This window comes from Ictidomys tridecemlineatus, chromosome 2 (assembly GCF_052094955.1).
Source record: "Ictidomys tridecemlineatus isolate mIctTri1 chromosome 2, mIctTri1.hap1, whole genome shotgun sequence".
In the NCBI taxonomy this organism is placed as follows: domain Eukaryota; kingdom Metazoa; phylum Chordata; class Mammalia; order Rodentia; family Sciuridae; genus Ictidomys; species Ictidomys tridecemlineatus.
Genome location: NC_135478.1, coordinates 12,751,473 through 12,775,557, shown reverse-complemented (window position 1 = coordinate 12,775,557; position 24,085 = coordinate 12,751,473). Strand labels below are relative to the sequence as shown.

The following is a 24,085-nucleotide window of genomic DNA, read 5'->3' as shown; positions in this document are numbered from 1 at the left end:
CCACAGGACATTCTGATGGGCCTCTGCAGGAGGCCAAATTGGACTGGCTGTCTCAGGGTCTGCAGAATAGAGACTTGAGGTGCCTTCAATCTCCACTCCCTTTCCCAGCCCATAACAAAGGCTTCCTGCAGCATCTCTCTGCACAGAAAGGCCTTGGCTTGAGGAGCTCCCTGCAGTCTCACGTGGTCAAGGTGGGGTCGGAGGGAGGACAGGAGCTGGGGGAGCCAAGAGTGTGAAGTCAGGCCTTTGCCAGAAGGGGGCAATTTAGATCTGGTTATGAAAGAGTGGTTACTCTTAAATGTAGGTGCTCAGTGTCTTCTGGTCAAGTTGGAGGAAGTTCCAGTTCTCACATGAGTGACCCAGGCACCTCCTATTTCATTGTTTTGTGCTCCAGGCCAAGCTCTTTGGGTCTGTCATGGCAGAGGCAGCACTAAAGGTGTCCAAAAGAGCTTGAGAGTCTTTCACCCATTTTCTCAATGATAGCAGCACATGGTTTCCTTCTATCCACATTTATTTTCTCATTAAATGGTCACTTGGTTTGATAGTTTTCCATCTCTATGACAAAAAACTAAAATAAACAACTGGAAGGAGGGAAAGTTTAGTTTAGCTCAGTTTCAGGGATGTCAGTCCTGACATTTGGCTCTGTCATTTCAGCCACTGATAACAGAACACAGCATGGCAGGGAGTTTCTCACCTCATGGTGGCTCAGAAGCAAAAAGTGAGGAAGAGGCTGGTGTTCCAACATCTCCCACATCTCAGATGTCCAGTTTCTCCAAGGAGGCCCCACCTCTTAAGAGAACTGCCACCTCCAAATAGAACCACTAGCTTGTGTTGGGTGTGGTGGTTCACACCTGTAATTCCAATGGTTCAGAGGCTGAGGCACTAAGCAACTTAGTGAGATCTGTCTCTAGATTAAAAAAAAGGGGGAGTTGGGGCTGGAGATGTTACTCAGTGTTAAGCACCTCTGGGTTCAATCTGTGGTACCAAAAAAAAAAAAAAAAGAACTAAAAACATTAATTTTGGTAGTCAATAATACAAATTTATTCTTTCTCTTTTCTGCTAAATAATTCTAATCCATCTCTGAGCAAACAGATGACTTTGTCAACAAGGAGGTCGAATGCAATGAAATGTGAAATAAAGCAGCATACAGATATTAGAAAAAAAGGTAAGAAACAACATCTATTTTTGGTGGGCTTTGATTTCTTCTGATTTTTGTTTCTTCCTTGGTACTGGTAAAAATATCTTATACACCAATTATGATTTGTAGTCCAAATCTAACGAACTGAATTTGCAAAGCCTTTCAGCTAAGAATTATTTTTACAGAACATATCTGTAATTAGTGTGACAGAAATTCTTAACTTTTAATTCCCAGTTAACTGAATTATTATTCCATCTATAAAGAATTTTCTTATTCTTATTAGATCTGTATCCCAAAATATATATTATCACTACATTTTGAATTTTGCCAATAAGTTTTTGTGAAAATACAAATTTAAAAGAAAATGTTAATCTACAAGAAAGTCTAAAAAATGTAGAACCCCAGTACCAAAAAAACGAAAAACAAAAAAACTCTAAAACCACTTTACTTTTCAGTAGCCTTTTAACCACAATTATTTAAAAACTGCATAAAAGTTAGGCCTATGGCACATTTGAAACAGATTAATTCACCTATGGATCCACAACATGGTTCAAGTTCAAAGGACAAAAACTCATTTGACTGAAAGACAACTACATATATAAACTCTCATGCTATTGCCTAAATGAAACTCGCAGAGATATGTTTCTCATTTATTTTTAAGAATATAAATTAGAAATCTAGACTGTAGAGATCTACTTTCAGAATGAGCCACTTATGAACATAATATATTTATAAGTTTTAGTATGTTTCCTACAGTGAATTCTCTAGAGAATGCTAAACAAATTATATCAAGCTCTTCACATTAATTACACTTATAGGGTTCCACTACCTGAGAAATTTTCACAGGACATTGAAATTATTAAAACTGAAAACGATCTTGTATTTTTCAGAGTTTGATCCTGTGTATATGTAGGCCAACTTAATCTTTTTGCATTTCTCTTCTATTCTAGGCTTCTCTCCATACTGTATCTATGTACATATATATATATATATATTGAACCAAGATAACTAGAGGCATTCCCACATGATTTACATTAATACAAGTTCTCTGCAATGTGCATTCTAAACTCTGCTAGAAAGCTTATGTAATAACAAAGTCTTCCCACGTACTTTATTCAGGGTTATTCTCCAGCGTGAGTTCCTCCATGTCTGTGAAAGGAAATGGAACGACACACAAGGTTTCTCTCAAACATGGAATTCATTCATGGATTTCAATATAATAGAAAGAATGCAAGCCTTTTCCACATTGCTTACATGTATAGTGTTTGTCTCCTGTGTGAATTCTTTCATGTATTCCAAGATAATGGAAGAACTAATAGTGTTTCCACACTCATTTTATATACACATAGAGTTTGTCTCTATTTTGTGTTTTTCATGTCTAAGAACATGATTGCAGTGACTGTATTTTCCCCTACGTTGTTTATACACATAGGGTTTCTCATCAGGGTGTCTTTTTGTTTGTGAAAGGAAATGAAATAACTACGATTTCCCACTCTCCTTACATATAGGGTTTTGCTCCAACGTGAATTCTTTCATGCTTTTTAAGGGAACTGTAATAACCAAAGGCAGTTCCACATTTTTTACACATATACCGTTTCTCTCCAGTGTGAGCTTTTTCATGTATTCGAATGTAACTGGAAGAATTAAAGGTTTTCCCACATTCCTTACATACATAGGGTTTCTCACCAGTGTGAGTTCTTTCATGTATTTTAAGGGTACTTGAATCACTCAAGGCCTTCCCACACTGCCTACATATATAGGGTTTCTCTCCACTGTGAGTTCTTTCATGCCTGTAAAAGGACCTAGTATGGGTGAAAGCCTTCCCACAATCCTTACATACATAGGGTTTCTCTCCAGTGTGAGTTCTTTCATGTATTGTAAGGGAACTTGAATCACTTAAGGCTTTCCCACATTGCTTACATATGTAAGGTTTCTCTCCAGTGTGAGTTCTTTCATGTCTGTGAACAGACCTGGAACGAGTAAAGGCTTTCCCACAATCCTTGCATACATAGGGTTTCTCTCCAGTGTGAATTCTTTCATGTATTTGAAGGGAACTGGGAAGACTGAAGACTCTTCCACATTGTCTACATTCATGATATCTGCCCTCAATGTGAGTTCCTTCAAATTCCTCAAAGAACTGGGGAGAACTGAAGGCTCTTCCACATTCATTATATTTATATGGGTTCTCCCCATACTCTGGATAATCATATGGTTTCTGTTCAATGTGAGCTCTGAGGGGCACATTGAGGACTTCTCCACACACCGGGCTTTCACTTGATTTTACTCCAGGAGGAATTATCTTGTTTTCAAGACAATCAGGTTTACAGCTGCCGCTTTCTCCACACTGATTACTTTCTTTATGTTCACAGCATCTCCCTTCCTCTTGACTTCTGGAAGAAATGAGAAGCACATTACTAAGGTTTTCCTTCTTCATGACTTACCAGAAGCACTCTTTTGTGCCCTGTAAGAATTTTTTAATATGAATGGACTGAATGCTCTACTGGATGGTTTGAACACCAATATTATCAAAGTAGTTGTATTATTATGGAGTATCTTAATACTGTTTTCAAGAAAACTGTTTTGGCAAACATTGAATGTCTATATCACCTTTAAATGCAATCAAGTATTCCTTATGGAAAATCCTGTGGATCAAAAATGTTTGGATCTTCAAATATTTTCATGTACATAGTAAGATATCTTGAGGATGGGTCACAATGGAACACAAAGTTCACTTTTGTATCACAGCACCTAAACAGCCTTAAGGTAATTTCACATGATATGTTTAAATAATTTTAGGCATGTTATAAAGCTTGTGCACAATGAACCCCCCAAAACATGTCACATCAGGCATCATGTTGGAACATTTTGGATTTTAAATTTCCAGATTACAGACCTCAATGCATGTTGGGAGAAAATTTTGTGAGACAAAATCAATTTGAAGCTGGGCTTATTGTATCATTTGCTTGTTTTTAAAACTTCTTGTCACTCCCAGATTCTTGAGGGACATTGATTTCTCCTTTCAGTGCTCATTACCTTATTTCTCTTGTGGGATTCTGGTGCACATCTTCAGTGGTCTGACCTCCTCTTTCTTTTCCTAAAATATAGACCCAGAAAAATCAGTATCCATTTTTTAAACACTGATGAACAATTATTTGATTCTAGCTAGGTTGATAGCATAATTTGACCAAACCTATATATTCACCCAAATGTTCTTTTTCATATTCCATATAATGGAGCAGAACTAATGAGCAAGAAAACACTTGTTCTGTGAATGACTAAGGAGGGAACAGTGTCACACTTACTTATAGAGGCCAGGTTTTTGAAGGTATCCCACATCACATCTCTGTAGAGCTGCTTCTGGGAAGGATCCAACAAAGTCCACTCTCCCAGAGTGAAGGTCACAACAACATCCTCAAAGGTCACTGAATCCTAAAAACACATCCAAGAGAAAGGGTAAGACTTCATACTGGAGATTGCAGTTCACTTCATAGAGTTGACATGAGGCCGAGTTCATTCCATGTTGGGTCACCACACTCTTCTTCTCCATCCACAGTCACATCCTCACTCAACAATTCTGAGGCTAACCTACAACTATGTGTTAACACAACAGCAGAACTGGAACACACATTAGCCTCCCGGCTCACCCCAACTTCTTTGGTAAACCTGATCTGTACCTCTTATAACAAAGTCCTATCACTTGGTGTGCACAAGAGAGTTAACACAAGCTTTCCCAAGACTGCAAGTTCTTAGAAATGCTTAAGAACAAAGTCCAACCTTTATCAGTATCTAGGAATTGCTACTACTATCAATCTCAACAATGCAACTGTAAAGAGGGTTTAAGTGTACCCAAACAGTATATGCCAATGATCTTAGAATGGGGTATGTATCACCAACACACATCAGTAAAATTGAATAATTCTCAAAACACACCTTCGACAAGATGTCAAAAACTACTTTCCCCACTAGTAGGTGTAATAAATGCTTAAAATGTATAATGATTAAAATCATTGGAACTAGAAAGTGATAGTTTGCCTAATATTGATAAAAGCCTTTTAAGGGCTGGGGATGTGGCTCAAGTGGTAGCGCGCTCGCCTGGCATGCGTGCGGCCCGGGTTCGATCCTCAGCACCACATACAGACAAAGATGCTGTGTCCGCCAAATACTGAAAAATAAATATTAAAGTTCTCTCTCTCTCCCTCTTTCTTTAAAAAAAAAAAAAAAAGCCTTTTAAACTATGCTATTCAGCACCCTTTACAACTTTTTAACGTTTAGGGGGGTAGTACTATGTACTGAACACACACACAGGAACTCTACCACTAACCAACATCACCATCCCTTTCTTCAAATTTTTTTGGGGGACAAGATCTTGCTAAGGTACCCAGGATGTCTTCCAACTTATAATCCCCTTGCCTCAGCCTCCAAAGCAACTGGAATTAGAGATGTGCACAACCACTCCCAGCAGGACACTATGCTTATTATGTAGTGAGTCAGTTTTTTGTTTATGTGTCCATTAAATACTGTTTTCCTTATTTAAAATGTAATTGCATAATGTTTTTCAGGGTACAATACAATGATCTTAATTATAGTCAACAGAATGTAATTACAATTAAGTTCTAAAACAAAACACTAGATATTATAATTGTATGCAATCTTTTTTCAATAAAAAAGTGTAAATATTTGAAAAATAAGATCAATATAAAGATGAAGACTAAATAAATTTATCTAGAATGATATACCATTTTAGCATTGATATAAGAAACCATCTAGAAGATACAGAGACTAATTAAGCTGTATCTGATAACAAAATAATAAAGAACAAGGGGATTAAATATAAAGCAGTCCATTGTCCAAGAAACCACAACAATCTTTAATATGTATTCCCCTAAAAAATGCATCAAGGGGCTGGGGATGTGGCTCAAGCGGTAGTGCGCTCATCTGGCATGCGTGCGGCCTGGGTTTGATCCTCAGCACCACATACAAACAAAGATGTTGTGTCCGCCGAAAACTACAAAATAAATATTTAAAAAAATTGCATCAAACATAAGGCAAAAGCATGGAACTGAAAGGAAAATCATAGATCAACCATATCTTGAGATTCAACACAAACATGTCTGGAGAGTTCAACAGTAATTGACAAATTAAGAAGACAGAAAATTACTAATGGTATATTTGAAATCAACAGCATGATTTCTGTAGTCATTGGATATGGCAGAATGCTTTATCTAATAATGGCCAAGCACACATTCTTTTCATTATTTTTCCAGTGCTAGGGATCAAACCCAAGTGCCGCGACCAGTGTGGCCAAACTATCAGGTTCCGGAGAGGAGCAATGGGAGATTGGAAGAAATAAGAGTCAACACTGGCAGATCTTGAAGATAAAACAGCTGGGGTCGGACTGAGCACTGTTCTCTGATGGAAAAGCAGGTCTAAAGAATTACACCAGCAATCTTTATTATATGTCTGTAAATTAGATTAAAGACTATGCAAGCATTATTCTTTGTATTCATGAAAGTTACAGAGTTAGCCACAGTATGCAGCTATTTCCTCAGTTACATTCTTCAGTTGCAAATGTGCAATGTTAGGAGCATTGTGCAGGTCTCAAGAAAGTCCATTGTTTAAAGTTACTAATTCAACAGCAGATTCAGGAATTTTATAAACAATTACCATGCTCATCAACTTTATCACTTGTATGAAATCTATCAATTCCTAGAAAGTAGCAATCTACAAAAACTCTCATAGAAAGCCAGGCATGGTGGCGCAAGCCTGTAATCCCAGTGGCTTGGGAGGGTGACACAGGAGGATCGGGAGTTCAAAGCCAATCTCAGCAATAGCGAGGCACTAAGCAACTCAGTAAGACCCTGTCTCTTAATAAAATACAAAATAGGGCTGGGGATGTGCCCCTGAATTCAATCCCCAGTACAAAACAAAAACAAAAAACATCAATGTAAATAAGACTATATGTAGTCAAGAAATTAAAACAATAATAGGAAGGACCAGGCTCACATGGTCTCACTGCTTTGTTTTGACTAATATTTAATGAAAATCATCTACAATCTTTTCCCAGTAATAGAAGCAGAGGTTAATACTTAATAATCTATGCCATGATGTTCATATTGCCATATCAAAACTAGAGATGTTAGAAAAAAACAAAACCCACAAACATCTCTTATTTGATGAAAAAATCCTCACCGAATATCAATTACATCCTTCAGTTCATAAGCAGAATTATATGCCAAAACTAAGTGGGATCTATTATAAACATAAAAGAACTTAAAATCCATTAATGTAATCAGCCACCTCAAAAATTCAAACAACAAAATTCCAAAAATCAATAGATGAAGAGAAACAAAGGGCAAAAAATAATAATAAAAGGCCTAGAGTTGGGGTTGGACATGCTTGCCTGTAATCACAGTTACTCAAGAAGCTGAGGCAAGTTCAAGGCCATACTGAATAACTAAACCTGTCTCAAAATGAAATTTAAAAACAAAGGCTGGAGTCAGGTGTGGCGGAGCAAGCCTGAAATCCCAGCTATTTGGGAGGCTGATGCAGGAGGATCAAGAAGCCAGCCTGAGCAACTCTGTGAGACCTTGTTGCAAAATAAAAAAGGTTTGGGGATGCAGCTCAGTGCTAAAGCAACTGTCTAGAATACACAAGGCCCAGGGTTCAATTCTGTTATGTCATTAAAGAATTCAGACATTGCCTAATATGGACTCGTGATAAATAAGGAAAGACACTCCTACTACCCAGGAACTTTCAAGGATTTTAGTTGTCTGTATCAGAATGTGGGGCAAAAACAAAATTATTTTTTATTCTACACACCCAAATAAACTCTCAAATTCATAAATATTTTCTCCAAGGTTTCTTTCCATCAGATTGCCCCACCTAGACTTTCTCAATCAGCACAAATTACATTCTGATTAGACCAACTCTCTGGATGCAAAAGCGAATACCTGAAGATTATAAATTTTACCCAAACACTGTAATCATGGTAAATGGTGGCGACTAAAGAATCCCTATCCCATATTTCCTTGTTGTGTTGGAAAAACAGTGCAAAGAAACACTGTTCTCATTACACCAAAATGATGTCCTTTACCGTTTTTGAATCTACAAGGGCAGAACACACTTTCCAAAAATCCCACTTTTTGCCTCAAAAAATGATTAGTTGAAATGATCAGTAGAAACAAAACAGTTAACTGAAATTTCCTTATATTTCTCTTCTTCTTCAAGACCTCTGAACTTTGAGTCAGCCTGAACCAGAACACAATCCCTACATTACTGTCATCCTAAGAAGGGGCTGACCTCAGGGGCAAACGCTCTTATATCTAGGATCTGATGTTGCCACCCTCCACACCCCGACCTCTCCTCCATTGCCTAGTCCTTCAGATGCTTCCAGACCTCAACAGTTGAGGCTTTCCTCCTATTGCAACACTCCTTTCAAATGATGGCATGTCCTACCTCAACCAGCATTTTATTTTTTAAAAAGAATGTCTAGAGACAGTCCAGGGAAAATAACGATTACATCACAGAGGGCAACACCCTTCACTCCCACCAACCAATGTGCATGTGGATCCTCCTTACCAATGAGTCTGGCAATCTTTGTCAGCCCCAAGAAGCACGGGGCTGAGGGGACAGGTCGCGTATTTGAGACCCTGCTTCCCAAGCATTTAGAAGATGTGAGGAAAGCAGGACTACCCTGAGGAGAAAGGAGGTTCTGGGGACCACACACACAAATCCTTCCAAGCTCGAACCCCACCTACGAGTGGGAGTCTCCCCGTGACCTTCCCACGGTCACCGCAGCGTTCGGGGAGACGCGGGGCTGCGGACACCGAGCTGCTCGGACAAGACTCCAGGCCCCGGCGGCGGTGAGTGGACGGGACGAGACGCCGCCGTCCCTAGGCGGCCCAGCCCCACCGCGCTGGCTGGAGGGGAAGGAGCGGAGCAGGCCGCTGCAGACTCGGGCGGCGGCCGGGAGGCCTGGGAGGCCTGGGTCACCCCAGCTGCCTCCGGTCGATTCCAAGGGGACCCTGCTCCCCTCCGGCAGACACCCGCCCTACAACACTCACCATTTTGTGATGGCCGGCTCCCGCGTCCTCCCTAAGCAGCCCACCCGGCCAGAATCTGCGGACGTAAAGGAGCCGCAGCCTTTCCTGGACCCGGGGCCTCCTCCGACTGCTAACCCAAGATGCCGACTATGGCGGCTCCAGAAAGTAAGATCGCGAGAAGTATGGGTCGCCGCCTCTCCCAAACCGTGCTTCTGATTGGACAGTTCACAAAACCCCGCCCACAAGACTCTGATCGACTAGTGGATCCGCCCCTGAGGACCCGCCCCTGAGCCCTGAGTGACAAGAGAAGGATCCACTACCTGGCTGAATCCCAAATGATGGACTCAAGCCACAGCCCTTCCCAGCCCGCGGTTCTCCCAAGGCCTGGTCCTCACCTATCCTAAGGGAGTCTTGCTTTTAAGCAGAACTTGATCCTGGCTATTCAGAAGTGGCACTGACTTTACTCTGGGCTCTTCCTCTACCCTCTGGAAATGGGGTAACAAGTGCGTGCGCTCAGGCAGCTTCAGAATGTCCCATGGGGACACCATCACCTCAGAGAAGGAAGTCAAACTCAGACTAATGCAGGACGCACACTGTCCGAGCTCAGAAGTTTGGGATGAGGCAGTTACCATCGTGGCCAAGGTGGTGTATGGTCATGCCTTTTCTGACAATCCATCCATTTTCATCCAAGAAAATAAAAACCTGTTAACAAGGGACTTATTCAGTTATTCTTTATTCATTTCATGAAGTAGCTGGAGTTCTATGGTAGTATTTTACAAAGGAATCAAGCTGGAAGAAAAGCTAATATTTGAATTGGTTCAAAAGGGCAGCCCGCCTATTCAGGCTCACAAGGGAAACTGCACATTCAGAAGGTGAAACATATGCCCAAGCTTGAGGTCCAGAATGAAGGCAGAAATGGAGCCCAAGAATGGATCAGTCCCTGGTGCTGAGGCACACCTAAGAATTTTACTCTGGGAGTTCACTATACCCTTCTGTCCCTTCATCGCTGTGGGGAAACTCTTCTTCCTTCAAAATCTTAATATTCACCCTTACCTGGAGTCACCTTAACATTCAGATCTCAAGAAATCAGATCTCTTTAAAGTTCACAAATAATTTCTCCAGGAGGATACTAAAGTGTCTTTCTCTAAACCTGACCTTCCCACATTTCCTTCATGTACACAAGTTATACAGAGATTCCAGTAAATGTATGCATACCCAAACCTAAATACTGTCTAGGAAACAGCCCCAAGGAAACCAGAGGAACAACCTCAGAAAGAACAAAAGCCCCAAATTCCATCTGCATGAGAGTCTTCTGCTTTTCAGGCTCCGCCACCTCTCACTGTCATCTTTCCCATTGCAGTTGTTCTCAGCAGCTGGAGATCACCTACAGGAAGGGGCTGCTTCCCATTAAGCACCCTGGGGAAGTTCACTGCCCTCTAGGGAAGTTCACTGCCTTCTTTTTTCAGGCTCAAGACCCACCTCAGCTTAGAAGCACTGGCCTCTTCTCCCCACTGCAGGTTATTCACCAGCTTCAGTTCAACATCAATGAGTTAAATGAGAAAGAGATGCCAAATGCAATTTTGTGAATAGGAAACATTCTTTCTTGACTATTTATAGAGTAGAAAAATCCTGAGACATCCTGGCTTTAAAAAGCAGGAATTATGATTCCTTTCAGAACGAAAAGATGCCATCAAGTGATTGTTTTCATGTGAACAATCCGATATGGAAAATGCTAATGGATGTAAACTCTCCCCTTTATCATCTGCTTCAGAGGACCCCTAATGATCACAGTTTCGGTTGTCCCCAGGTACTATGTGCCTAGGTATTAACATGTTCTGTTTTCTCTTTCAAAACTGTCTCTTTATTTCATCTTTACCACTATGGATCCATCCAGTCATTTTTAGAATAAATCCTAGGCATTTTAGAATACTTCTCCCATTTAAAAACTCAAACAGACCCAAAGATGAATCCCCTGGGTCTCTCTCACATGCTTCCTCATAAATGACTCTTTTGAAACGGTCTTACAGAATAGATGGTGGTACTCTGAGTGAGTAGTAGGGACATTTTCTTTGCTGCTATTCTCCATAACCTTTCACCACATGATCACTGAAGACACACACTATTGGGTCTTAGCCTGGAGATTCTGACCCACAGACTTCTAAGTCTCTTGGAATCTCTGGAATGAAAAGACTGTTTTTTGTGTGTGTGCTGATAAGATCACTGGTACTGGGGGCTTCTATATAGTTTCAGGATTGGGAATGGTCTGGTACCCAGAAAAACCAAGTTATGCTTAAAGGGTAGACTCAAAAAATTATTTTCAGGGCTGGGATTGAGGTTCAGCAGTAGAATGCTTGCCTCGAACATGCGAGAGCCTGGGTTTGATTCTCAGGACCACATGAAAAATAAATAAGTGAAATAAAGGTATTGTGTCCAACTACAACTAAAAAATATTTTTAAAAAATTACTTTCATTTGTAATTGACAAAAGGATGGTAAAGTTGAACTTAGCCCCTGGAGCTCTGGGCAAAGGTTAGAGATGGGTTAGAGATGGAGAAAATTATGAAGGTCCAATGAGCTAATCAATCATGTAAATCAATTAGAAACATACATAAAAATCCCTGAAATGGGGCATGGGGTAAACCTGGGTTGTTTAATACACAGAGGTGCTGACAGGCTGGAACCTCCAGACTGGAACTGAAAAATCTACACAGAGTCTGCCAACAGGAATCTTCTCATGTTGCTCATGCTTAAAGCCAACTGACTGGTAGAAACACTGAGTTAAACTGGCAGTATGTATTCTAGTTGATGGAGGCCTCCCCTGCAACCCAGCAATTACTTCCTTGATGCGGAACTAAAATAACTAATAAAGATGATCTGCTAAGGATATGCATTAGATGTTAAGGAGAACGCCATATGGGAATCAACTCAAATATCCATGAATGCACTAGTATGGCAATATGTAAATCAATGGAAGTATAACTGATGTGATTCTGCAATCTGTATACGGGATAAAAATGGGAGTTCATAACCCACTTGAATCAAAGTGTGAAATATGATATATCAAGAACTATGTAATGTTTTGAACAAGCAACAATTTTTAAAAAAGGAAACTAAAAAATAAAAAATATCCATGAATGTTCCCCCAATGGAATATCAGACCTCATATGCAGAAATGAGATTTTCAACTGTGCTGAGGAAAAAAAAAAAAAAAACTTTTCAAATGGCTTTCATAGTCCCATGATACTGTGCTCCCACCTGTCTGCCTTGATGTCTCAGAACCCCCTCAGCTCCTTCCAACTGGGCTCAGTAAACACATCATCATCTCCGCATGTGCCATACTTCTGTCTCATACTTTTGTACTTGCTATTCCTTATACCTGGAAAAGCCTCACACCTGCCCGCCTCACCTGAATCGCAATTAAACATGCTGCAGGTCTCACTTTACACATCACCACCTCCAGACGCCTCTAAGATCCCCTGACTGGGTCTCTGAACGACATGTTACCCCTATAGTCACCTGGGCCTCCCTTATCACATAACTGGCCATTCTATCATCCAGGTACAGGAGAGCTTCCCAAATGAACATGAAAATCTGGGGGCAGAGAATACCTTTTTTCCTATTTTGGGGTACCAGGGGATTGAACCCAGAGGTGCTTTACACTGAGACACAACCCAGGCCTTTTTATATTTTATTTTGAGACAGGGTCTCACTAAGTTGCTTAGGGCCTTGCTAAATTGCTGAGGCTGGCTTCCAACTTGCGATTCTCCTTTCTCAGCCTCTCAATCACTGGGATTACAGCTGTGCCACTGTGCCCAGCATCTTGGTTCTTAATTACTACTGACTCTTAGCACCTAGAATGTTTCCATTTCAAATGAGCATGAAACAAGCATTTGTTGACTCCAGGGGAAATAAAAGAGGCCAAGATGTTGTATCAACTTAGAAGTTATGGGTACTAACTTGAATGCATGTTTGGAGAAAGTTTCTGAGATCAAATCCACTTGAAGTTGGGGTTATTTGTCTCATTTTTTTCTCCCAATTTCCTGTTACTCCAAGATTCTTCATTTTGTTTTATTTTTTGGTACTGGGAATTGAACCCCAAAATGCTTTACTACTGTGCTACATCCCCGGTCCTTTTTATTTTTTCTTTTGAGGCAGAGTCTTGCTAAGTCACTGAAGCTGGCTTCAAGTTTGTGATCTTCCTGCCTAAGCCTTCCAAACTGCTGGGATTATAGGCATGTGCCACCACACCCCTCTCTTCTCCAAGATTCTTGAGGGACATTGCTTTCTCCTTTAAGTTACCTTAGATTTCTCCTTGAACTTTTTAAATTTTTTTTTTTGAGGGTATGGGGGATGGAACTCAGGGACACTCGACCACTGAGCCACACTCCCAGCCGTATTTTGTATTTTACTTAGAGACAGGGTCTCACTGAGTTGCTTAGCACCTCACTTTTGCTGAGGCTAGCTTTGAACTCGTGATCCTCCTGCCTCAGCCTCCCAAGCCGCTGGGATGACAGACGTGTGCCACCGTGTCCAGTTCTCCTTGGAATTTTTGTACACATCTTCAGTGCTTTGATATTCCTTTTTTCTTTCCCAAATGTAGACCCAGAAAATGAATATGAATCATTACAACATTATAGAAAAGTTACTATATTGTAGCTAAATTCATGGCATAAACGTGATCATGCCTGACATCTTTACCCAAATGTTCCCTTTCCATATTCCATATATTGGAGTAGCCCTGATGAGAAAGAACACGTGTCTGATTGACAAAAGGAATCATACCATCCTCGCCTATAGAATCCATATTCCGAAGACAAAACTTATTGTCTCATTGAATGTTTGCAATATTCTGACCCACTAACCAAAGGAAGCTTGTAAGACATTATAACAACTCTTGTCATAACTTGTTCCTTATGGAATCCAGTGCATGCTCTGTGATTGCACTGATACAGTATTTTGAAGCTTGTACATGATGTTTTATAGATCATCATTAATTCAATACTAAATAATATTCATTAAGAGCAATTCATATGGGGGATGCATAGGGAAGAGTGAAGGAACTCTGGATTGTGCAGAGGAGAGTCGGGGGAAGGGTAGGGCTGTGGGAATGGGAAGGACGGTAGAATGAGATGGACATTATTACTATATATATGTATATATATTATAAATATATATATACATTATATTTATTTATTTATTTATTTACACTACTGGTGTGACTCTGTACCAGGTACAACCAGAGGAATGAGAAATTGTGCTCCATTTGTGTACAATGTGTCAAAATGCATTATACTGTCATGCATAACCAATTAGGACAAATTAAAAACAAAAACAAAAACAGAAGGGAGACCAGTAGAATAGAATAAGGGATCAGGAGGGAGGGAGGGGAGGGAAAGGGGAGGTATTTGGGATTGAAATTGTTCAAACTATGCTGTCTTATTGTATGCACCTATGAATATATTATAACAAATCCCACTGTTATGTATGTCTATAAAGCACCAATAACGGGCTGGGGTTGTTGCTCAGTGGTAGAGTGCTCGCCTAGCACGTGCAAGGCCCCTGGGTTCAATTCTCAGTACCACATAAAAATAAGTAAACAAAGGTATTGTGTCCAATTACAACTAAAAGATAAATATTTTAAAAAATAATAATGCACCAATAAGAAGGAAAAAAATTTTAAAAAGAGCAATTCACTATAGCAAAGGAAAAACATTATGGATGTTATTGGACAATGAAATAGGGGAACAAAGGCACATAATCTTAGAAAAGGCTCAATATCACCAAGATATGTCCTTTCACATATATCAGTGAAACTCTACAATTCCCAAAACACCTGTGACTAATCAACAGAAACTACTTTCCCCAAACTGGTAAGTATAATAACTACCCACTAATGCTTAAAATCCTAGCAACTATAAAGTAACAGCTTCCCTAATATCCAAATACATATGCCTACTGAATGACTTTTTTAAAATATTTTTCTATACTTGTAGATGTGCAGCATGCCTTTATTTATTTATTTATTTTTCACGTGGTGCTGAGGATCGAACCCAGTGCCTCACTTATACTAGGCAAGTGCTCTGCCACTGAGCTACAGCCCTAACCCCTGAAAGACTTTTAAAAAATATTTTATTGGTGCATTACAATTATACATAATAATAGAATTTATTGTGATATGTGTACATAAATATACCTTAATTTGATCAATTTCATTTCCCCAAAACCTCTCATTTCACACCCCTTCTCCCTTCCTGATGCCCTTCCTCGACTCTATTGTCCATTCTATTTTCATGAGGTTCAATAAGACTTTTAAATTACAATACTGATCACCCCCACGTATACATACATTTTTATTTATTTCTTTTTAGCTGCACTGGGTATTAATCTAAGGTGTACTTTGCCACTGAAGTACAGTCCTAGCCCTTAAAAAATTATTTTTAAAAATTTGGGGGGGCTGAGGATGATGCTCAGTGGTAGAGTGCGTTCCCAGCACGTGCGAGACCCTGGGTTCAATCCTCTGTGACCACATAAAAATAAGTAAAATAAAGGTATTGTGTCCAACTACAACTAAAAAACAAAATATTAAAAAAAAAAATTGGGGACAAAGTTTGGCTAAATTGCCCAGTGTAGCTTTGAACTTGAGATTCTCCTGCCTCAACCTCCAGAGGAGCTGAGATTACAGGCGTGCACAATGCCAGCAGGACACTCTCCGACTAGAACAGAGATTAACAGCAGGTGGTGGGTAAGGAGGAGTCTCCAGTGGACCACCTGTGGATGAAACAGTGACTCCCAATGGAGCAGGAGTCCTAAAAGGCGGCAGGAACCACAACTCCTCAATTCATCAGGAAGGGACCAACTGATTACTTGGAAACAGGCATCTTATTCCCCTCTGGTCTGTGGAAAACAGCCAAATTATAAATTGGGATGGGGAACATAATACTTTCTTCATAAGAAAAATAAGCCAAAAAGTGGACTGACATTTTAAGATATGAAAATTAAGAAAGGCAAAAGAAAAACAAAAAGCAGAAGCAAACACCTTCAATCATGTAATATAAAAGGAAGGGCGGGGAGGTGGCCTTGTGGCCGGTGTTGTGTGCGCGAGGGGGCCGCTCCCTGGGCTGTGGGAAACAGCAGTGACCATGACAGCGAGGTGGGGGTGGACAGCGACGCTGACAAAGGGGTTCATCATAATGCACCGGAACGAAAACTCAGGGACCGCGTCAGACAGCTTTGCCATCCGCGGGACTCGGTGCTCACTTCGAGGAGAGCGAGGCATCGGGGGTCCCCATCCTAGACGAAGGGCCCCCATCCCAGAGGAGGCGGCGGGGGGACACGTATACACCTACGAAGGGAAACCACACGCACCAGCGGGACGCCGTGACCTCGGGCGGATCAAGGCTCCTGGGCAGCAGCAGGTCCGAGCACTGGAGAGGAGGAGAGGAAGGCCCCTCTGCAGACCCCCTCCCCAGGCAGCAGCTCTACACCGAGGCCAAGGGCAGCTCCCGCGCGGCCTCGGCTGGATGGGGGCTTGGACTCTGCAGCTGCCGAGAGCCCCAAAGCATCAAGAAGCTCCCCAGGGCCACGCAAGGCAGGACAGCAACGAAACTGCCCCATCCTCCGCGGTCCACCTTTAGACCCCTAGAACCACTTACAACAGAGTCTCCCTCTAATTCTTGATTTTATGGAGAATCTCTTGGAAAACCACTCCCCTTCCCCTTCCCCATTCCCACTACACGTTAAACACACGTATTCCCTCGGGGACTCCCGGTCTCCAGCAGGCATTTCTAAAACCCCAACACCCCAACTTGGCAGCCTTTTCCCTGGAGGTCAGACGGACCTGCCCACCGCAGCAGCTCTCCAGCCTGGTGGGCCACATGCCTGGAGGACGCCTGCCTCGACCAGCCTCTCCTCTCTGTCCCCTGCCTCTGCGGGACAGACTTTGAGAATCTGAACTGCTCCGCTTTGAGGAGTACTCAAAATTGCCCCTTCGCTTTTCTTTTTTTAAAATTATTATTTTTTTAGTTTTCTTTTTTTAATTATTTAAAACGAATTTTTTTTAGTTGAGGTTGGACACAATACCTTTATTTTTTTTATTTTTATGTGGTGCTGAGGCTCGAATCCAGCACTTTGCACATGCCAGGCCAGTGCTCTACTGCTGAGCCACAACCCCAGCCCCAGCCCCAGCCCCAGCCCCTTCGCTTTTCTAAGTTTTTTTTCCCCCTAAAAATCTATTTATCACACTTTAGGAAAGACCAGACCCTTGAAGAAGCTTGTGATACAAAAGGAAAATGGGGACAGACTTACAAAGTCCTTGGCCTGGTCCCACTCCTCCTCCTCTCAGCCAGCTGGGGAAGCCTGCAGTGCCAGCGTTTTGGAGGGCCACATGACACTTGTGGTATATATGGGAGATGGCACAGTGAAGTGGCAGCCACCAGGGAGTGGTAGGGGACACTTAATTGGGGGTGGGTAATGAAGGGTGTATACTCTGAAGTCTTAGTCTGTGTTTGATTCCATTCTGGAATCAAATAAGAAAGCATATTGGGGCTGGGGTTGTGGTTCAGTGGTAGAGCGCTTGCCTCACATGTGTGGAATACTGGGTTCGATCCTCAGCACCATTAAATAAATAAAATAAAGGTATTGTGTCCTTCTACAACTAAAAAGTTTTTTTTAAACAGCATATTGTAGGGACTGGGGTTGTGGCTCAGTGGTACAGTGCTCACCTAGGATGGGTGAGGCCCTAGGATTGATCCTTAGCACCACATAAAAATAAATAAAAATAAAAATAAAGGCATTGTGTTGACTTAAAAAAAAAACAACATATTGTACGTAATGCCAAAGAATTGTCTTGCAAGTTAAAGCTCCCCCTTTACTATAATACTATAAATTAAAACTTTATTGTATGCCTGTAATCTCGGCTATCTGGGAGGCTGAGGCAGGAGGATTGTAAATTGAAGCCCAGTCTAGACATCTTAGTGCAACCCTGTCGCAAGATAGAAAATAAGAAGGGCTGGGGATATAGTTCTGTGGTACAATACCCCTGGGTTCAACACACACACACACACACACACACACACACACACACACAAAATTAATGCACAGACTAAACATGATTGAATACATGTTTTAAAAAAATGACCCAAATGTACAGATCTCAAGGTAAAATACTATAAAAATCCACAGACATAGTAGAGGAAATTGCCAAATAAAATATAAGTGTTGAAGACCATAACAAGCAAAGAGTTACATATGAAAAAGCTTAGTGGATACATTCCACTGCCACTTCCTGTAATTTGAACTTCACCTTAATGTACAGAGCCCCTGATTTTTCCCTAATGTCTAGAGGATGTATTGTGCATTGCCACTTCAACAAGATTGTTCTTATTTTTTGAGCCCTCCTGGTTTCCAGTCTAAAATCCATCCCCAATCCACTAGCACCTCTTATCTAACACTGAAAAAAAAGTAATTACTTTAAAACTGATCACACCCTGTTGTTGAGCTTAAATGTGAACCACAGTGCTCACTTTGGCAGCACGTATACTAAAATTGGAAAGATACAGAGAAGACTGGCATGGCCCCTGCACAAGGATGACATGCAAATTCGTGAAGTGTTCCATATTTAAAAAAAAAAAATGTGAACCACAGCTCCTTGATTTTTTCATAGCACCACCTCCTCTACATTCTCAAAGAATATTACATATGTCTCCACGACTTTCTACCCGAACACTGATTACACCTCATCTTCTCCACTGAAGTAGAAGACAAGTTTGGCATGAGCCCTGGAGCCAGGAATCTGGGGGTCTGAGGCCCTGTTCCACTATTCAGGCAAATTACTTTTCTGTGCTCCACTTTTTTCAACTGTTAAGTGGAGATGAGGATAACCATAACTAGTCCATTGGATTCTGGTGACGAATAAATGAGTTAATATGCAGGAAGCCTTAGAAGAATGCTGGCTAGGGATCATTCGGTAAGCAGCATCTGCTGTTAAATAATTATTGGATCTATGTCTTCATGGAATACCTCTTCTGTGGCTGATAAAGAAGAAATACTTAACTCTCAGATATTTGACCTGAACAACCCGGGAACTGGCAAAGCGAGGCATCTTATTCATGTTCAGAAATTTTAAAAAATGAAGAGCTCAGAAGTTGGCTCTATTATGCACACTCAGGTGGAAGCTGGGGTCAGGGCCTCATCCTGCCCTGCTCAATGGAGTCTGCCTGAGCCATGGCCAGTGGGAGAGGCCCAGGTCGGCCACCACAGCCCAAACCACTACTAAGCGCCAGCAGCGGCCCTGCCCACGCCTGGCCATGCTTGAGTTCCTTTGTGCTATTTATGAGATCACTGAAGAGGAACCTTGAAAAAGCTGACACAGTGACCATGGGACCTGAGGAGGCAACGGTCTGCCCCCACCTCAGGAATGAGTGTGTGCGAGACAAGGGAAGGGAGGGCAAGGAGAGCACCCCAATGCTTGGAATTCCTTTAATACTCACTGAAGGTTCCAAGGGAGAGAAACTAAAGGGAAACTACTTAGTGAAAAATCACACAGAGTAAAGATAGGAAAAGTAGCCAAAGGTTCACGGACAGTAGTCACCTGTGGGACAAGACAGGGACGACTACCTGAGATTCTAATGACCACCACAGTTATGAATATTTTTTTGGGGGGGAGCAGTATTGGGGATTAAACCCAGGGGCACTCTTCCACTGAGGAACATCCCCAGTCACCCCCCTCCTTTTCTTGAGACCAGGTCTTGCTAAATTGCTGTGACTGGTGTCAAACTTGAGACCCTCCTGTCTAGCCACCCGAGTCACTGGGATTACAGGCATGTACCATCATACCCAGTTCCCAAGTTATGAACTTGACAGAGGTTCCCGAGATACTTAAATTATTGTTATTATTCTTACTAAACTTTCAATTTATTCTTTTGAGAATATACTTCATGATGAAAAACTTTAAAAAAAGAAATTTTGGAAAGAACATACTAATATTTGTTTTGTTTTTCTTCCTTGTAACATAGCAATTTGAGTCACAATTCACTGGTTGGGTGACAATAAACAGATTCCTATGGATTGCAAAATGAGATCTCCTTACATCCAGTAAACAGAGGTCTCCATGCATGCTGGCCATCAGCAGGAGAACAGGTTAGCAAGTCATGGCAAATAAAAACAGACCCAGAAAATGGTCAACATGTAAAATCCTGCATATAGTGCAAACTGCTTTGGTCACCTTCAAAGGATTGTTTCTGATGTCGAATACTGATAAGTGTACAGCATACAAAAAACTAAGAAGACATGCAAAAATCATCACTCACATAATCATAACTCACATAAAGAATCATAACTCACAGAGATCATAACTCACATAAAAAATCATAACTCACATAAAGATCAGGGAGGGAAGAGCAGGTCTCTCAAGCTGTGATCAGAGATCTTGAGAAAGCAAGAAAAGGACCCAAGGCCGAGGGTTTACAAGGGTTAACAGGCAATCTATGGTGAAAATTCACTCTCATTTCCATGGGCAGAGGATTGGGTGGTTTCAGTCTCTGGCTAGCTCCAAAGGAGGAAGCCCCAGGTTTTTGGTCAATTACCCTGATGTGTGGCACAAAAGGAAGGAGCATTGAGGGTTAAAGAGTGTCACTGAATATCGAGAATGGGAAGAGGGGTAGGGCTGTGGGGCTGTGGGGATGGGAAGGATAGTAGAATGAGACAGACATTATTACCCTATATACATGTATGATTACACTACTGATGTGACTCTACAGCCAGAGGAATGAGAACTTGTGCTCCATTTGTGTACACTGTGTCAAAATGCATTCTACTGTCATGCATAACTAATTAGAATAAATTTTTTAAAATCAGATTTAAAAAGTCAAGCTATGATGCATATATTCCACAACACAAAAATTAGACATTATGAGTAGCAAAAATCACACAAACATTGCTTATGAATGAAGATGAATAAACAATAGTAATTTCAATGAATAAACAGAATAATCCATCAAAACCAAGCACTAATTATCCTAAGTATGAAACAATGATAAAACATTTAAAAGTGCTAAGCAACAAACTCTTAAGATCAAAACAAGAGATGCAGAGATGCAAGACAAGAAAGAATAAGAACAAGAAAGAACAAGAAAGAATAAGATACTGAGCCAGACATGGTATCTCAGAACTGTAATACCAGTTACTGAGGAGGCTGAGGCAGAGGATGGCAAATTGAAGGCCAGCCTGGGTAACTTAGACCCTATCTCAGCATACAAATTTTTAAAATGATTGGGTTGTACATACACAGGGGCCATGGTTCAATTCCCAATATTGCAAACAAGACATTGAAATTAAAAAGAATCAAAAAAGGTCTTTGTTCACAAACAAACTTACTGTTTTCTTTTAAAAAAAAAATTCCAAAGACCCCTGTGTGGTGACCCACATCTGTAAACCTTGGGAGGGTGAGGCAGAAGGATCACAAATCCAAGGACAGTCTTGGCAGCTTAGCAAGACCCTGTCTCAAAAACAGGGTGTAGCTCCATGGTAAAGCATCTCTGGGTTCAATCCCTAGTCCCTCAAAAAAAAAAATAAATAAAAAGACAAAGAACCAAAGAAAAATTCATGGATTTAATAGGTTTAATAGGGGATCATAGCAAGGTAGTACAATAGGTAAATATGTAAAAAATCCATCATTTTTCTATATAGCAACTATAAAAAATTCAATTTCAATTTTAAAAATACACTTATACAGCACGAGGAGAAAGATAAACTATTTCACATACATGAAAAACTGCATAAGAAAAATGCTCCCTGCCAGAGGCAATCAATACAGAACCACACAGAGTAGATGTTTATTGCTAGATGGGCAAGAAGAAGAAATAAATTAGATCCTTCTAAGTGTTGGCAAGTCATACAATAAAATCCGCATCCAAGAAGTCACAAGATAAATTCATAAACCTATTAAGATTTCCGACCATATTTGAATTTGTCCACCATCTACACACTAGTAAAATCTTTCCCATTCTGTTGGAAAATTTATCATGTATTAGCCCTTGGAGGTAAAACCAGGCACACGGTCAGCACCCCCGTTCCCCAACATTTAGAAAATTCAGGGTAAGCAGGACCACCCCGAGGGGAAAGGAAGGACTGGGGACCCCGCGCTCCCAGCTCTTCCAAGCTCGAACCAAGACGCACACAGTCACCCCACAGTCACCCCACAGCTCGGGGAGGAGCCGGGCTGCGGGCTGAGCTGCCCGGAGAAGCTGGCCTTGCAGGACAGAACAGGACGCCTCGGTCCCCGAGGCAGGCCCAGCACCACCCTGCGGCCCCGAGGGCCTTCAGACCGGCCCCGCCCTGCAGAGCCAAGGCTCCGCCCTCAGCCGCTCCCCGCGGGCTCCGAGCAGACCCTCTCCCAGTCGGGGGTGCCCCACCTCCAACACTCACCACGTCACGGCTCCCGGGGTCTCCCATTGTCCCCGCAGTCAGTGGACGTCAAGGCAGCACAGCAGGGGACCTAGTCCCGAGGCTACAGAAACAGGATCGCGAAAGGGACAGGCGAGCAGCCGCATCCCCGCCCAGCTGCGCTCCTGATTGGACAGTGCATACATCACCCCTATGCCTCTGATTGGCTAGTGATCCAGGACCCGCCCCCTGAGGCCTGAGCGACAGCAAAAAAAAAAAAAAAATCCAGGCCTGGACCTGACCTGTCCTTAGGGGAAACTGCATTTCAGCAGAATCTGATACTATTTTTTCAAAACTGACACTTTCTTCTCACTGTACCCAGTGGGCTCTTCCTGTTCCTTCCCCCTGAAAATGGCAAATTGAAGGGTGACAAGTGTGACATTTCAGAGCATAGCCCCATGAAGACCACCCCCCACGTGAGAGAAGGCTATCTGCCCACTCCTGGGCACATGGAATAGAAGGAAGGGCCTTGCGTAACCAGAAGCCAGAAATTTGTGATTATGAAGTTGGCTGAATTGTCAAGTTTTTCTTGCACCTTTTTTTTTCTCAATCTATTAATTTTCACCCAAGAAAAGAATAACATGCCAACAAGGAAATATAATTCTTTACTCGTGGAGAAACTGGAGTTATACGGCAGCAATATTCTACAAAGCAATCAAGTTGGAAGAAAGCAAACGGTTGAACTCCTTCAGACAGGCTGCCCGCCTCAACCAAGCTCACACGGAAAAACACACGTTCAGAAGGTTAAACATATTCCCAAGGTGGAGGCCCAAAGTGACTGCGGAGATAGAGCCTCAGAGCAGATCACTCCCTGGCACTGAGGAAGGGAAATTCACAGATTTAACTCTGAGAACTCACCATGTCCTGCTGTCTGTCCTCACAGTGTGAAAACTCTCCCGCCTTCAGGCAGACACGCTCACCTGGAGTCACGTTAACATTCTGAACTACAGAAACTGTCAACTTCACACACCCTTCTCTAAGCCCGATACCCATACATTTCCTTCATGCATGCGTTACTGGTTGAATCCAGCAAATTTATGGAGGCCATAAGGAAAACCTATCTAGGGGCTGGGGATATAGCTCAGTTGGTAGAGTGCTTGCCTCACATGCACAAGGCCCTGGGTTCAAGCCCCAGCACCACCAAAAAGAAAAAAAAGAAAACCTGTCTAGAAAACAGCTCCAAGAAAACCAGAGTGACAACCCCAGAAGGGACAAAATCCCTGAAGACCATCTGCATGCGGATGTACTTTCCAGCTTCCATCATCTCCCCTCCTCAAGTTGTTCTCACCAGCTGGAGGATCCTACAGGGGAGGGCGAGTGCGGACCCTTCCTTTGTAGGCCAAGACTGTCTTCAGCTTGGACTCAGGGGTCTCACGCCTGTTTCCCACTGCAGATTATCACCTGCTTCAAACCAAGCTTCCCCAAGCCCCTGACATGCATAGCTCCTGTAGACACCTGTACCTTCC

The 24,085-nt window shown here is 41.9% G+C and overlaps 1 protein-coding gene and 2 non-coding genes across 5 annotated transcripts; 2 read left to right on the top strand and 1 right to left on the bottom strand.

Moving 5' to 3' along the window:
- Window positions 1-1,017: 1,017 nt before the first annotated feature.
- LOC101976365 (uncharacterized) lies at window positions 1,018-22,756 on the bottom strand. 3 transcript variants are annotated; one of them, XM_078037733.1, is made up of 4 exons: window positions 22,602-22,756; window positions 4,441-4,567; window positions 4,172-4,232; window positions 1,018-3,525 (listed from the first exon to the last, which is right to left on the bottom strand). In XM_078037733.1, exons 1-4 carry the CDS (start codon window positions 22,626-22,628, stop codon window positions 2,637-2,639), a joined length of 1,104 nt encoding a protein of 367 aa, XP_077893859.1. In that variant the 5' UTR covers window positions 22,629-22,756; the 3' UTR covers window positions 1,018-2,636. The 3 variants fall into 3 exon arrangements, with proteins under 3 accessions (XP_077893859.1, XP_013217290.2, XP_077893860.1); XM_013361836.4 differs by having other exon boundaries at window positions 1,018-3,528; window positions 22,602-22,755; XM_078037734.1 differs by lacking the exon at window positions 22,602-22,756 and adding an exon at window positions 9,202-9,359 and having other exon boundaries at window positions 1,018-3,528.
- LOC120892164 (U6 spliceosomal RNA) lies at window positions 18,693-18,799 on the top strand. The gene has a single exon (XR_005736815.1). It is a non-coding gene; the product is annotated as a U6 spliceosomal RNA (small nuclear RNA).
- Window positions 22,757-23,689: 933 nt separating the features above from the next.
- Trnav-cac (transfer RNA valine (anticodon CAC)) lies at window positions 23,690-23,762 on the top strand. Its single transcript has one exon. It is a non-coding gene; the product is annotated as a tRNA-Val (tRNA).
- Window positions 23,763-24,085: the final 323 nt, after the last annotated feature.